General features: G+C 42.4%; 1 protein-coding gene across 3 annotated transcripts in view; it reads right to left on the bottom strand.

Moving 5' to 3' along the window:
• Positions 1–226: 226 nt before the first annotated feature.
• The window catches only part of LOC111845467 (protein ELFN1-like), a 114,335-nt gene continuing 99,937 nt past the window's right edge, over positions 227–14,624 (bottom strand). For all 3 annotated transcript variants that reach the window (XM_023814906.2, XM_023814904.2, XM_023814905.2), the window contains one exon: positions 227–4,899. In XM_023814906.2, coding sequence (XP_023670674.2) covers positions 2,131–4,527 — 2,397 coding nt within the window. In that variant the 5' untranslated portion in view covers positions 4,528–4,899 and the 3' untranslated portion in view covers positions 227–2,130. The remainder of the gene's footprint in view (positions 4,900–14,624) is intronic.

The following is a 14,624-nucleotide window of genomic DNA, read 5'->3' as shown; positions in this document are numbered from 1 at the left end:
TTAAACCAGCTATTTAACCCTGCTCAGCATCCATCACTGAGCCAATTAAGACATCATACATATCAGTTCAGGTTGTCTACTAATTAATTTTTTTAATTATTTAATAATAGCTGTTTTCATATGAAATAAAGACAAATTAAAATTAAATCATGGGAAGGCTTTTCTACAGTGAGTGCTGTCGATGACTCCCCCAACCCACAATACTGAGCCTCTCTGAAAGCAGATCGCTGTTCATTAAGAAAAGCTTTATTGTGCTCTTGTTTATTTCTGATGGATCATAAAACCATTTGGAATCCACCAGCGTGCAGGTCTCGCACGTGTACAACCGCTCTGTATGCACATCCATCGCCTTTCAGCCGTTGTCTCCCATCCTTTCTGGAAATCATCAGATGTTCTCTGACTTCATAAAGACAAGAGGTGCTACAATATGCAGTATGAAAACGAAAACATATTGGTTACTCGTTAATATACCTGTAATCAAAACACACAAAGTAACAAAGAATCTAAATTGAATTTAGAAAAATAACAACTGATGGACAAATATAGTAGCATCTTCTTAATACATAAGGAAAACAAATCATAACCATAAGGCTGTTGAAATAAAAAATAACCTACGCAAATATCTCTAGGATCCACTCTAAGATATAAACAGACTATACACAAAGTGGTAGTAACAGTTCATCTCAATGTAACAACTGATTGTAAGTAACATTAATGTTGAATAGGTTATAAACTTTGAACTCTCTTCAACTTCCTTAGTTATGTTCGTTGAATGGATATGAACATTCACAAAAGCAATGTTACAGTTCTACATTGGAATAATACAGTAATCATTTTCTTAGTGGAAGGATACTGATGTTTGTCACATTATTCGGTCTTTCCACCTCTAACGCCAGGTATCAGCTGGCTTCCACAGTATTTTACTGCGTAGGTAAGGAGTCCCAAGTTATGGGCTTCCAACAAGGAAAGATCAGAAGCTGACTTGTTTCGAAACAGGATGATAGGTCTTTGATAAAAATGACCTGCATTCATTTTCAGCAGGTGTCACAATACTTTTGAACTAGATAGTTTCCCATGACATCTGTCAAAGGATAAAGTATCTCAGTACAAAGTAAAAAATGTAGAAACTGGGCAAACTCATTGTTCCACAGGCTATGAAAAGTAAACACTGGAGAGTAGGAAAGCAAAAAGAAAGACACAGCTTATGATAAAAAGCTGCCAAACACTTCCATTATGTACAGAATACATTCATACTCAGATCTGTATGATCACTTTTTAGTGGCAGAACATGTAATGACTTGCTACCACAGCACTTTGGTTGAATAAAGTTACATGAAGAATGATGAATTGTGCAGTCTCATTTAAGACGTCCGTAAATCATATGCATTAGCAAAAGAGTTTAAAAAAACAATGGGGTATATTATAGGAGATATACCGTTTTGTTGAACAGTGCAGTTCTCTATCTCTCAGGATAGAAGACATTCATTTGAGACTGAAAAATACTGAAGAAGCCGTTTGTAAAATCATGGTTAAAACCTGATAGAAACAGGTAATCATTTGTTATGATGTTTTTTACACAGCATTGCAAATATAGAATTCTTTTTACCTGTACATAATTATCTTTGTGTACAATTAAGTGATAAATAGGTTACTATGCAGCTATAACATAACGTAGGAGCAAAGTGTGCTTGAGAGTGAAGTTCTCTGCCATGTACATAGTCCTGCATTCAGGGTATTCAGCAGACAGGTTAAGGTCATTCGCTTCTTGCTGAAAGTACACAATAGTTAATCCACAGTAACAGGACACAGCCATGCGATAACCAAATTATTATATTCCAATAATGTTTCTGTTGATTAGTTTTTTCCGTGAAAAAAAAGAGAGCTGAAGACACGGTAATAGTTATACTTTCAGATTTGTCATCCTTTAATCTGGCGCCTGTACTCACAAACACGAGACCCTAATTGAAGAGGGCCTTTGTCCATTTTCTCCAGAACGATATTCTGAATTAAAATAGCTGCAGATGAGATAACCAAGGCATTTTCCTTTTAAATCTTTTTTTTTCCTTTAATTTGAAGTGTTTTCATCTATATTATTTTGGTCCAGAATTAAAAGCAAATATTTGTAATTAATCAAGATTTCTGCTGAGCTGAAACGCCTTTCCAGTAGTCTAAAATGTCATGCAAGTCCTCATCCTTAGCGAACTGCACTTTTTTGCGCAAGGCGTGCCCCGCTGCCACGTACTCCTCCTCTTTGTGGCGCTTGCGGTGGAGTTTGAAGCGCTCCCAGATGCTCTGGGATGGTTTGCAGTACTCGGGGCTGGAAGAATAGCTCAGATTGTGATACTGCGGTGAGAGCTGAGAGTAGGCGAGGTCTCTGGCGCGCGACCGCGTCAGGGGCTCCAGGATGGATGGCTTCCGACTGCCAGGCCCCTCCAGTTGCTCGAGCTGATGGGAGCCCGAGTAGGAGTGCCGGTGCTCGCTATACTGACGTATCTTCTCCGCCTCCGCTCTCAGGATGGCAGCGGCCGGTGTGATCTTCACAATGCTCTCAGCCTTGGGCGACGTCTTTTCGATATACTTGGCCTCTGACTTGTACCCTCCTTCGGAGCGGAATGACCTGGGGCTCCGTATGGAGCCACTGGAGGAGGTGCTGGACCGCTTGGGTGTGGCCTCCATGCTGTGGTGCCTCTGCAGAGGGTGGTGGTAAGTGTCTTTGTACACAGGAGACAGGAAACCTGTTTTGCCCTGTGGCTGGTCTGATATGAGTACTAGCTGGGGTTCTGCGGTGGAAACAGCTCCCGACTTCACTCCTTGAAAAGACGTGGATTCTGATTTCAGGGCATCTATACAGTTGTTTATAATCTGGTTCACTTTGTCAACCTCTTTGGCAATTGTGGAGATTTCTGCCACTGAGCCTTGGTTGTTCCCAGCTATGGATATGTCACATTCTCTGTGGTCGGCTTGCTCCCCGGTGCGTACCTCTATGTAATTCCCCTTGGCTGTTTTAGGGATTTCACTGATTTCCTGCAGTTTGTACTGTTCCATTTCACCACTGGACGGTAAATATGGCATCCGTGGCATGCTCTCACCAGCCATTATCTGCTTTTGGGACATCTGGGAGATGGTTCCACCTTCCAGTTCACCGCCGTACTTGAGTTCGATTATGTTTTTCTTCATGTTGCCTGCCTTTTTGTGCTTTTCGTCCTGGTGCCGTTTCTTTCGCAAGCAATAGTAAACCACGCCTAAAACAATCACCATGCCAAAGAGACAACCCAGGATTGTCATGATGTAGTGTGTGGCTGTAGAATTGTTTTCCAATGGCTCCTTTCCATTTTTGTGTCCTGTAGAGATTGTCAGACAAGTGTGGTTGAATCGCAGAGAGTTGCGAATGGAAGCAACGCAGTACGTATATTCAGTGTTGGCTTTCAAGTTCTTCAGCTCAATTTCCTCTCGTTGATTCTTCAGATTTTGAATATCAGTGAAGAAGCTGTTATTGTAAAGAACCAAGATATACATTTTCTTGAATGGATGTGGGATCTGAACGAAAATGATGGCACTGGTTTGTGTCACCTGCTTCAGCTTCATGATGGGTTTCATGTCAGGATCAATGTCTGGTGTGATAATTTTTACATTTTCTACAGTTTCGGGCTCGGTTCCGGATGAGCAGTCCTCAAGTCCGCAAGGAGTGGAGTATGGTGAGAGGGTAGTGGTGTCCGGAGTTCCTGTGATGTACAGAGTGACATACTCATCCGTGCACACCATTGAGAGTGTGTGGAAAGCATTACGAAAGGTGGGCATGTGAGGATTCTGGTTTAGCAGGCTGTAGCCAGAGTATCCCGGAGGAGAGTCGCACACCATGCGTTCATTTGTCCTGTTGGGAAAAACAGAGAGCCATCTGAGGAAGCCTAGGAGCTCGCAGGAGCAGTTGAAAGGGTTTGTGTAGAGCTCACAAGTGGTCAGCTTGCTCAGACCGGTGAAAATCGCCCCATCCAACTGCTGGATCCGGTTCATCGAAAGGTCAATGTTTTCAATGTTGGGACATTCCCAAAAGGCATTGGGTGTCACGGTTTCAATCAGATTGGCCTGAAGGTAGAGATACTGTAATTTGCCCAAACCCCGCAGAATCCCTTCGGTCAGATTCCGTAGCTTGTTGAAGCCCAGCTGAAGGACCTGTAGGTTGAACTGAGCAGAAAACGCCCCATCTTCTATATACGTAATCTCGTTCTTGGTTAGATTTAGGTATGTCAGGTTACCAAAGCGACTCAGGGAGGAGTAGTGGATGCTTTTGATCTTGTTTTCATTGAGCCGTAGGTCCACTATGGTGCTGTTGATGTGCTGCGGTATAGACTCGTAAGGCGGCTGGTTTTGGCTGCAGATTGCCAGCCATACGAATCCCTTTTCTCCCTCGATCAGCCAGCAGTCCCCCCTGACCCCAGTTGTCTGCCAGAAAAAGAGCAGCGCTGCCCACCAGCAAAAGGCACTCATGGCCACGCCCCCGTGGAAAGCCGTCCGTGATCCGGGGGTCATTACGTCTGCAGATGGTCACAGGATTTCGACCCCAGTTAGCTTGCAACAAGGCAGGATCCGACTTATAAACGTAAATAGGCAATGTAGCTAGATGGTCCAGTGTTTTGTTGACGCTAAGATACTGGCTAGAAAAGGGTCGCTCACACTGGTAGGTCTCCACCGTTTCCAGAGAGGCAGTGGTAGACTGGGTGTTCCTTCCCACATATGAATGTTGGATGGCACAAAGTAAAGAAGCTTTTAGCTTCACTGTATCATAATTTTAGATTGTCTTTTGCTTATTTCCCTGGTGAATAACATTCCCTTTCAGTCTCAAAACCCTGTGTCTTTGCCTTCCACTTGATTGGACTTGCATTTATGACTTTGAAATAGTCCCTGGAAAGGATAAAAAGGGAAATTAAAGTCAGTACAAAAGCCATTTAGAAATTCATTTAAATAAAACAACAGAAAGTATATATTAGCATTATATTTACCCATAATAACACCCAATTATTTTGCTACCATCTGTATAATTTGTTAGAACTAAAGTACTACAACATGTCTTAAAGAGTCATTTAAAAACTGACAATGTTATAATTTAAACTTTTAAGAATAATGCATACCATGTACAATAACACTCAAAAGTATGATTTTCAAATCCAAGATAAATCCAGAGATGCATGTAATAGGTAAATATGATATAACTTTATATCCAATTGATCTTACTTAACTCATGCTGCACCACACACACACACACACACACAGAAGTTTGTAATTATATCTTTGTGGGGACTCTCCAATTATTTCTATGGGGAAAACTCTAATCCCAACATGAGGACCTTAATCCCTATCCAGCCCTATCCTTAACCATAAGTAACCAAACATTTTTTGATTGCATTCACAGGTCTTTGTGGGGACCTGAAAAATGGTCCCCACAATGTCAAAATAACAGTTTTTTTATGACACTGTGGGGGACATTTGGTTCCCGCAATGTTATATAAACCTAATCTACACACACACAAAAAGAACAACCAACAAACAAAACAAGCAAGGACTGAAGATGATACCCAGTTATAATTAAACAAATTAATTATACAGTACCTAAACTTGAGCCAGACCTCAAAGAAATAAGTTCCCTTAAGGCTTAGGAGCCGTCGCAGGACACGGCAAACTTTTACTACAGGACACGTGACCACTCACTTAACACATCATGATCACTGTGAACCAACACTGCTTCCTGCTGAATATTTGTCTTTGCTCAGCATCACTGTATGATCAGTCACCTGATGGCCGTGATATGACTGAATCATAAGACTTGGCACGTTAAGCTCACTGACAGTTGTAAGGAGCAGATTGCAACATCAGCAAGCTACGTCTGTTGTACCATGAATCATTCGCAGAGTTCACGCTGCTAATGAATCCTGCGGTTCTGGCCGTCTGCACCGCCGAAATGCCAGAGTGTCAAGGGTTTCGCAATATTTCATCAAAAATCAAACGCTGTGTCCAGAATCATTTCATGTAATTTCAGCTGTGTAGCTGATGCTGATAGATAACTGGCACATATTGCAAGTTCTTTTGCTTTATATGGTTCCTAGCTTTGTCTTAAATGCACACATTGAGATTGATATTTAAGAAAAAGCCAAAAAGCCTCTGTGCTGAGCGGCTCATATGTGAATACATGCAAGGGCGTAACTTTGGCTGGAACACTGGGGGGTTGAGGTCTCCACCCATTACGGGGGAAACATGATTATTGGGGGGGTTTGTATTAGCTGGTTTTGATTTATTGGGGGGGCTACAACCCCCCCATCCCCTCCGCAATTTACACCCATGAATACATGCAATACACCCACATGGAGTCTGACTGATGGGGTGGGACAGAATGTGCTGATTATTGTGGGTTTATCTGTTTTATTTAATAGTGTGAAAGTGTGGTGCAGTTTATTACGTTGGCCTTTATCGATGATGTCACTGGGAGTGACATGGAAGTAATGAGTTCTGCATTGAGGGATAATTAGTTTTCTCAAATGGAAGACCAGCATCGCAATTGTAATTGTGTTCAGTCCAACATCATGAGGAAGCAATTTCTCAAACTCGCTGGACCAATCTGAAAAGCATAACATTTGGTATAATGCTTTGAGGGGATTATCCCAATTCATTTACTTATATAAGTATAGCGGAAGAATTTCCCACTGGCGATCAGTGAAGTTATCTCTCTGTCTCTCTCTCTGTCTCTCTGTCTGTCTGTCTCTCTCTCTGTCTCTCTCTCTCTCTGTCTGTCTGTCTGTCATGTAAACCCTCTCCCTGTCGCTGTTGTTGTATGTTACACTATGGTGCTGGAGGATGCTATTCCATGCCACTGTGCACCTGTATATGGATGGTATGACAGTAAAGCTCACTTGACTTGACTTTCACCTATTTATATATATGATCCTGTTGAGAAACACATCATATACACACCAGTGATGTAATGTGACATTGCTTATCAGTGGTATTTTGTTCTGTTCACAAACCACTCCAGGTGTGGAGTGTAATATTTCTCCATAACTCTACACAACAGTTGATAGGATTACACAATCACATTACATACAATTTACTACATAGATTTGTATAATATTCTGCAGTTATTATACAATTGCAATATATCACTAATTCTTTACATTGTTTATAAAGTAAACTACTATACATACTGTACACACACACAAAAAAACTGGTATTTAGCTTAAATGAAAATGGCATGATAATTTTCATTACACGGCTCTGTTCCTTCATCCCAGCAGTGTTTTCAGATAAGACAGATTTGAAACCTAAACTATTTTATCACAGGCAAGTGTGCTAATGCCACAACAGCAAGGCTTAGTTTTGCTTGACATGAAGATAACAGCCAGACGATGCCTTGTTCACATCAGCTTTACCAGTACACTGTCACTTCCTAGAGTACAGATATTACTCTACAGACTACACTACTCCTCCTGATAGTTCAACATCATAATCAAACCAACCAACCACCCATCCATCCATCCATCCATCCATCCATCCATCCATTCATACATCTGTTTTCTAACAGCTTATTCTGGTCGTGGGGACAAATATTAAAATCAAATTAAGTTAAAGAAGATGAGCTTCAGTTTATGGAATACAATTCAGTTGAAAATACTGCCTTTCATTTGAGAAAGCTTTGTAATTCACAGTAGGCTACTGACAAGTGCCAATTTCCTGCTTATTTGTACATTTCGTATTTAGCAGTGTAGAGTGCTGATCCAGTTCTGGTTCTGGTCTCATTCATTTTAACATGCAGTCAGAGCTTCATTTATAAGAATGTATCTTGAGGTACTTTTCTGTACTGACATCCTTGTTCACCCTATAATATTTCTCGTTACTAGTTCTCTCTCACTTGGGTATTAAAAAGGCTTAAAATGAAGTTTATTTCTTTTACAGACTAAATGTAAGCTGGATATACACATTTAAAGGGTAGGAAATGTACCTAAAGAAGATTCCAAATGTTTTATAAAAACAGTTCCTATTTGCTACCTGTCGTAAGAAATTAAATTACATGTAAAATGAAATGAATGTCAAGAGGGTTAAAAAAATCCAGTGGTAAAATAATACTTTCATTGTACTGAAGTGAGTAATAAATCCATTTTTTGTGATGTTTCCATCTTGACATTCAGTCTCCCATACCCACATCTCTCTCATTCCCCTTTGGCCATGACTGTCATTTTCTTTCTTTTTTGAGAAAAAAAATATATATAGAAAAAAAAACATCACTTCAGGCTTAATTCGCTCTGGCAGATTGACATTATCAGGTTTTCTTACTGTGTAAAATTCATATTGAAAATGACCCTAACCTACATTAAAATACCTGCAGAATTATAATTCTCACTCATTCACACATGTACACACGTTCAAGTTAAACAAATCATTAAGATCTTTTTGTAAAACTTCTGTGCCCACAGGCTTGCTCATCAGAGAACATCTCTTTGCAGTTCTTCAGTGGTCACAAGAAATGAATTTAGACAGATTCGCATTGAGATTATTTCAAATCGCTGAGTGAGTAGCACTGCGGCCTCCTGCCTGGAGGTCTTTATGTCCCCTGCCCCTTCCTGAGTGCCCCCTACCTTTCCCCCTTTGCTATATGGGATGCGTTCTTTGACCATGTACCGGATAAGTGATTAAAAAATGGGCACAGATGGCTTAATAGATGCCTTTATTTATTTCCTGTAACACCAGATGTACGCAGGTTTGCAAGATCCCAACAGCAGATATTCCATCTGCAACTGAGCATAAAACTCAGGTTTATGCCTAATAAAAAAGGTATGATCCTGAATGTCATGCATGATCCATGACTCCACAGCAATGAATTAGAGCACTATGGGCATATTGCAAGGAAAATAGGGTCTGGCATTCAAAACGAACCATCTAAGTAAGAAGATTAACATAATTATAGGCAACATGCAGCAGTCCCTCAGTAACATAATGGCACCAGTAGGGTATGTCATATTTAAAAAAATATGTATTTCAAAATTCATTATGGTATGTTTTATGAAATATGACATAAAGCAACGTAATAGCATTTTAACATAAAATACGTGGCTTTATACTTCTGACAGCAGTTAGGATACATTATGAGGAAAGTTTGCAGTTGGATGACAACCTACAAATGCGAAGATGGAAAATAAGCTTATAATGACCGCAAATGACTTTCAATACACTGAAAGAATCTATATATATATATATATATATATATATATATAAGTCAACTTACTCTTGTAGTTAGTAAATAGTAATTTGACTTCCATTCACTCTCTAGGCATTGATTGGACATGACCAATGGTGGTGATGTTCCATTCAATGCTCTTAAAATTTGTGAACTGTGAGTTTCAAATTATCATGACCCTCCTTAATTTTTTGAAAAGGTACTGTTTTATAAACACTTTGTTACTTATAGGAAGGTTCCTTGGATCCAAGTACTAATAGTAAAAATATTAACTCTAGTTTTGCTTTCTTGACATTAGACTTGCTTGAGTATTAATAACATGGTTCACAGAGCTTGTCAATGCTACACCCAAGGCTTCCAAATTCTGCATAACATATGTGAGGAACACTTCTGAAATAACTGCAGTGAAATTTATTTCATTACTCATTCATAACTGCTTAATTATTTATGTAAATACCCCACAAAATGCAAACCTACGGTTTCCATACAAAACACCTTTCACAACTGTGATTTTCTTAGTAGGTCTACCACTTAGGGGCATATTTTACCAATCTGAAGTGCATGGTTTATAGCTGCATGTTACTCTCTTGATTACACACCCTTTAAATAACAGTGAAATACTGTGCCATTGACTGACTTTATTGGTCAATTGTGCAATCGCTTTCCGCTGCCTCAAGATAGCAATGTGCTAACATCGTACCTGAGTGCACCTCATGTTAAGACGACAGGCCTACGGGCGCTCAGATGGGTGCAAGTACATTGGCTATTTAAATGACGTGGGTGCTGGATGGGAAAATGACAACTGCGTGGGGCTCATGCAGTGTGTGTCCGACACCCCCGATTAACCCATGAGACCCCCTGAAAGCCTCAAAAGCAAAATTTGAAGGGGGTCTCAAGATCGGGATTGCGCAACAATAGGGAGATGGGGACCCCCCCGAATATTGACGGGTATTTCGCGCACTGGGCTCATGGTAGCAGGGATCCCCCCAAATATTGACGGGTATTTCACGCACTGGACTCATGGTAGCTGGGATCCCCCCCGAATATTGATGGGTATTTCGCACACTGGGCTCATGGTAGCAGGGACCCCCTCCGAATATTGACGGGTATTTCGCACACTAGGCTCATGGTAGCAGGGACCCCCTCTGAATATTTCGCACACTGGGCTCATGGTAGCAGGGATCCCCCCAAATATTGACGGGTATTTCACACACTGGACTCATGGTAGCAGGGATCCCCCCCGAATATTGATGGGTATTTCGCACACTGGGCTCATGGTAGCAGGGACCCCCTCGAAATATTGACGGGTATTTCGCACACTGGGCTCATGGTAGCAGGGACCCCCCGAATATTGACGGGTATTTCGCACACTGGGCTCATGGTAGCAGGGACGCCCCTGAATATTGATGGGTATTTCACACACTGGGCTCATGGTAGCAGGGATCCCCCGAATATTGATGGGTATTTCGCACACTGGGCTCATGGTAGCAGAGATCCCCCGAATATTGATGGGTATTTCGCACACTGGGCTCATGGTAGCAGGGACCCCCTCCGAATATTGACGGGTATTTCGCACACTAGGCTCATGGTAGCAGGGACCCCCTCTGAATATTGATGGGTATTTCGCACACTGGGCTCATGGTAGCAGGGATCCCCCCAAATATTGACGGGTATTTCACACACTGGACTCATGGTAGCAGGGACCCCCTCCGAATATTGACGGGTATTTCGCACACTGGGCTCATGGTAGCAGGGATCCCCCCAAATATTGACGGGTATTTCACACACTGGACTCATGGTAGCAGGGATCCCCCCCGAATATTGATGGGTATTTCGCACACTGGGCTCATGGTAGCAGGGATCCCCCCGAATATTGACGGGTATTTCGCACACTGGGCTCATGGTAGCAGAGATCCCCCGAATATTGACGGGTATTTCGCACACTGGGCTCATGGTAGCAGGGACCCCCTCAAATATTGACGGGTATTTCGCGCACTGGGCTCATGGTAGCAGGGATCCCCCCAAATATTGACGGGTATTTCACACACTGGACTCATGGTAGCAGGGATCCCCCCGAATATTGATGGGTATTTCGCACACTGGGCTCATGGTAGCAGGGACCCCCTCCGAATATTGACGGGTATTTCGCACATTAGGCTCATGGTAGCAGGGACCCCCTCCGAATATTGACGGGTATTTCGCACACTGGGCTCATGGTAGCAGGGATCCCCCCAAATATTGATGGGTATTTCACACACTGGACTCATGGTAGCAGGGATCCCCCCCGAATATTGATGGGTATTTCGCACACTGGGCTCATGGTAGCAGGGATCCCCCCGAATATTGACGGGTATTTTGTACACTGGGCTCATGGTAGCAGGGACCCCCCCTCCGAATATTGACGGGTATTTCGCACACTGGGCTCATGGTAGCAGGGACCCCCTCCGCATATTGACGGGTATTTCGCACACTGGGCTCATGGTAGCAGGGACCCCCTCCGAATATTGACGGGTATTTCGCACACTGGGCTCATGGTAGCAGGGACCCCCTCCGCATATTGACGGGTATTTCGCACACTGGGCTCATGGTAGCAGGGACCCCCTCCGAATATTGACGGGTATTTCGCACACTGGGCTCATGGTAGCAGGGACCCCCTCCGCATATTGACGGGTATTTCGCACACTGGGCTCATGGTAGCAGGGACCCCCTCCGAATATTGACGGGTATTTCGCACACTGGGCTCATGGTAGTAGGGACCCCCTCCGAATATTGACGGGTATTTCGCACACTGGGCTCATGGTAGCAGGGACCCCCTCCGCATATTGACGGGTATTTCGCACACTGGGCTCATGGTAGCAGGGACCCCCTCCGAATATTGACGGGTATTTCGCACACTGGGCTCATGGTAGCAGGGACCCCCGCACTGCGCCTGCCACCACTTTGCGCTGGGTGTATGATTGGGCCATTAGTGTGGGAAACATGTAACTAACATGTAATTATAAAGCAAAGGCTAAACATAATCATATGACTTGTTTACTGGGACAATAAATAAATTGCACTATTTATATATGATTTCAATGATTCTTAGATCAACAATTGTAATGACGGGGATAAAATAGAACCCTCCAAATAGAATGAAATGTTATGAAAGGCAAATAAGTTACAAATTAAAATAAGCCAATAAAATGCATTTTAAGGTTTGGATGTAGTCTACATTACAGCTATCTCCATGGCAACTAAAAAGCAAGGCAGTCTGCTTCCTTCAAAGGCCTTCATAAAACAAACCTGTTGTGACTGTTCATACTATGTTATGTAATTTATGAATATCAATTGTGCAAATAAACTGTTAAGAATATCTTTTTGTATTTGTAGTTATAATACTCTTTTAATGACGAGTGAAATACTGTTCTTGGAGAAATGTTCATAAAAATGAGACATCTCATATGAATCAGTGGAGAATAAATGGTTGGACCTGTAGCCCTCTTAAGCTCTGTGCTCTTCATAAAACCTTTGGAGCTTAATTGAATACTGGTCTGCAGCTCCCACGGCCATCAATGGTGAGGATCTTGAGAGAATTTCAGAGTGAAGCTTGTACATGACACCACAGGTCAATGGTAAATTATTCAGTCCATGAAATACTGGGTTGCCTTCCCAATAGTTTCATTGAATTGTAACATAGTCGCTAGCATTGCAACATCATTTGTCAGAATAGCATATAGCAGTGGCCAGAACAAAAGGAGAAACAAGTGATTCAGCAGGGCTAGGACCTCTTGGGTACCACCTTAAGCTGCCACTCAGACAAGCTCATTGAACGACCAATTATTTATGAACTGTAGCTCTTTGATGGGGCGGAGGGACTTGCATGTCTTTTGTCAGTTGAACAAAGTTTTGGAATTTTCTGTTGCTGGGCTGTGCACACACACCATCATAAATCATGGGTAATTTCGAGATACCAATTAGCCTATTTGTAAGCCTTTAGACTGTGGGAAGACGCCAGAGTACCTGGAGGAATCCCATGTGACACGAGGAGAACATGCAAGCTCCACACAGACACAGAACAAGGTGGGGTTCAGACCCCCAACTGTGCAGGGGTGCACCAATAGTGCTACCTACTGAGCCACTGCCGCAGGTTCACAGCTAAATGCCTCACTAACCTCACAGACATCTACCGGCTCGAAAGAGGTGGTCACCTATTGGAAAACAGGTGTAGAGGATGTCAAAGGCACTGATAATTTATCAGAAGTCAGAAGTAAAGCTATTGGGTAGCTTTAAAGAAGCTTTTTAATAGGATCCTACCTATTTAATCCTGTGTGTGACCTTTGTGCTAGCTTACAGTCCAATGTGTTAGGCTTCCAATTCTACTTTATACAGCCATTCAAGCTACTTGACTGAGTTTCAAATCAGATAGTACACCACCAGATGTCTATTTTCCTGCTACTGACATTAACATGCTCCAGAGTATCTCTGCTAGGCAGCCCCCACCAGGCACCTATGGGCTCGCTTTGGGCCTTAGACATAATTACGTTGGTTTAACATTAGTTCAATTAAACCTACACTGTGAATAATAACTACACCGGTAACCACGCCCCGTGCATGGTTACATGAGAAGAAAAGCTGAAGAAGGAAGCGTTTCCCCATGTACCACTGTGGAGTCTAATCAACCACATCAGCTATGAAATCATAGAGTGAAGCATATGACCGGCTGCACCACAAATTTCAAAAAAGTAAGTCATTGCAGACTGTTGCTCAGTATTCAAATTGTAATTACATGCTGTCTCATTATGTGCTAACACTAAATGTAGCGACTAAATGTGATGACAATGTTTTATCAAGACATGTTGCCATGTTAGCCCATGTAATACTAATTTATTCATAGTAAACTGTCAATCATGTGGAACAAGGTTCTTCTGAGGTCTATAACGAACTATACACAAATCTATATGTATTATTACAAGTCTGGTTTCGAGAGAGTCTGGCAGATTAAACGCACCCTTTCAGCAGGAATCCAGCGGGGGCATTTCTGCAGTCCCATTTGATGAGAAATCGGACTTTGTGCTTTCGGTTATGTCCCTGAAAAGGCCACGTTTCCTGCATCACAATATCTCTGGCTTTGAGCATATGGAGTAAATGGACGAACCACCCCAACAACAGACCTATACCTAGTTTAAATGCACCTCAGACAGAAGGATGGGAAGGTTCATCATTAAGGGGAGTTATTGTGTATCACTTTATCCAGAGAAACATAATGTGGCCTGTTTCAGTTTATGGATAGGCTGATTAATCAGAGACTTTTGGGGTGCCGTAGCTAGAGCAGAATTCTGCGATCAGGGGCGGATTAAGGTGTACAGAGGCCCCTAGGCTACAGTAGTCTGTGGGCCCTCCAACCCCCGCCTGCCTCCGCGCCAAT

Source organism: Paramormyrops kingsleyae, chromosome 5, assembly GCF_048594095.1.
Source record: "Paramormyrops kingsleyae isolate MSU_618 chromosome 5, PKINGS_0.4, whole genome shotgun sequence".
Lineage (NCBI taxonomy): Eukaryota > Metazoa > Chordata > Actinopteri > Osteoglossiformes > Mormyridae > Paramormyrops > Paramormyrops kingsleyae.
This window is presented reverse-complemented; position numbering and strand designations above follow the sequence as displayed.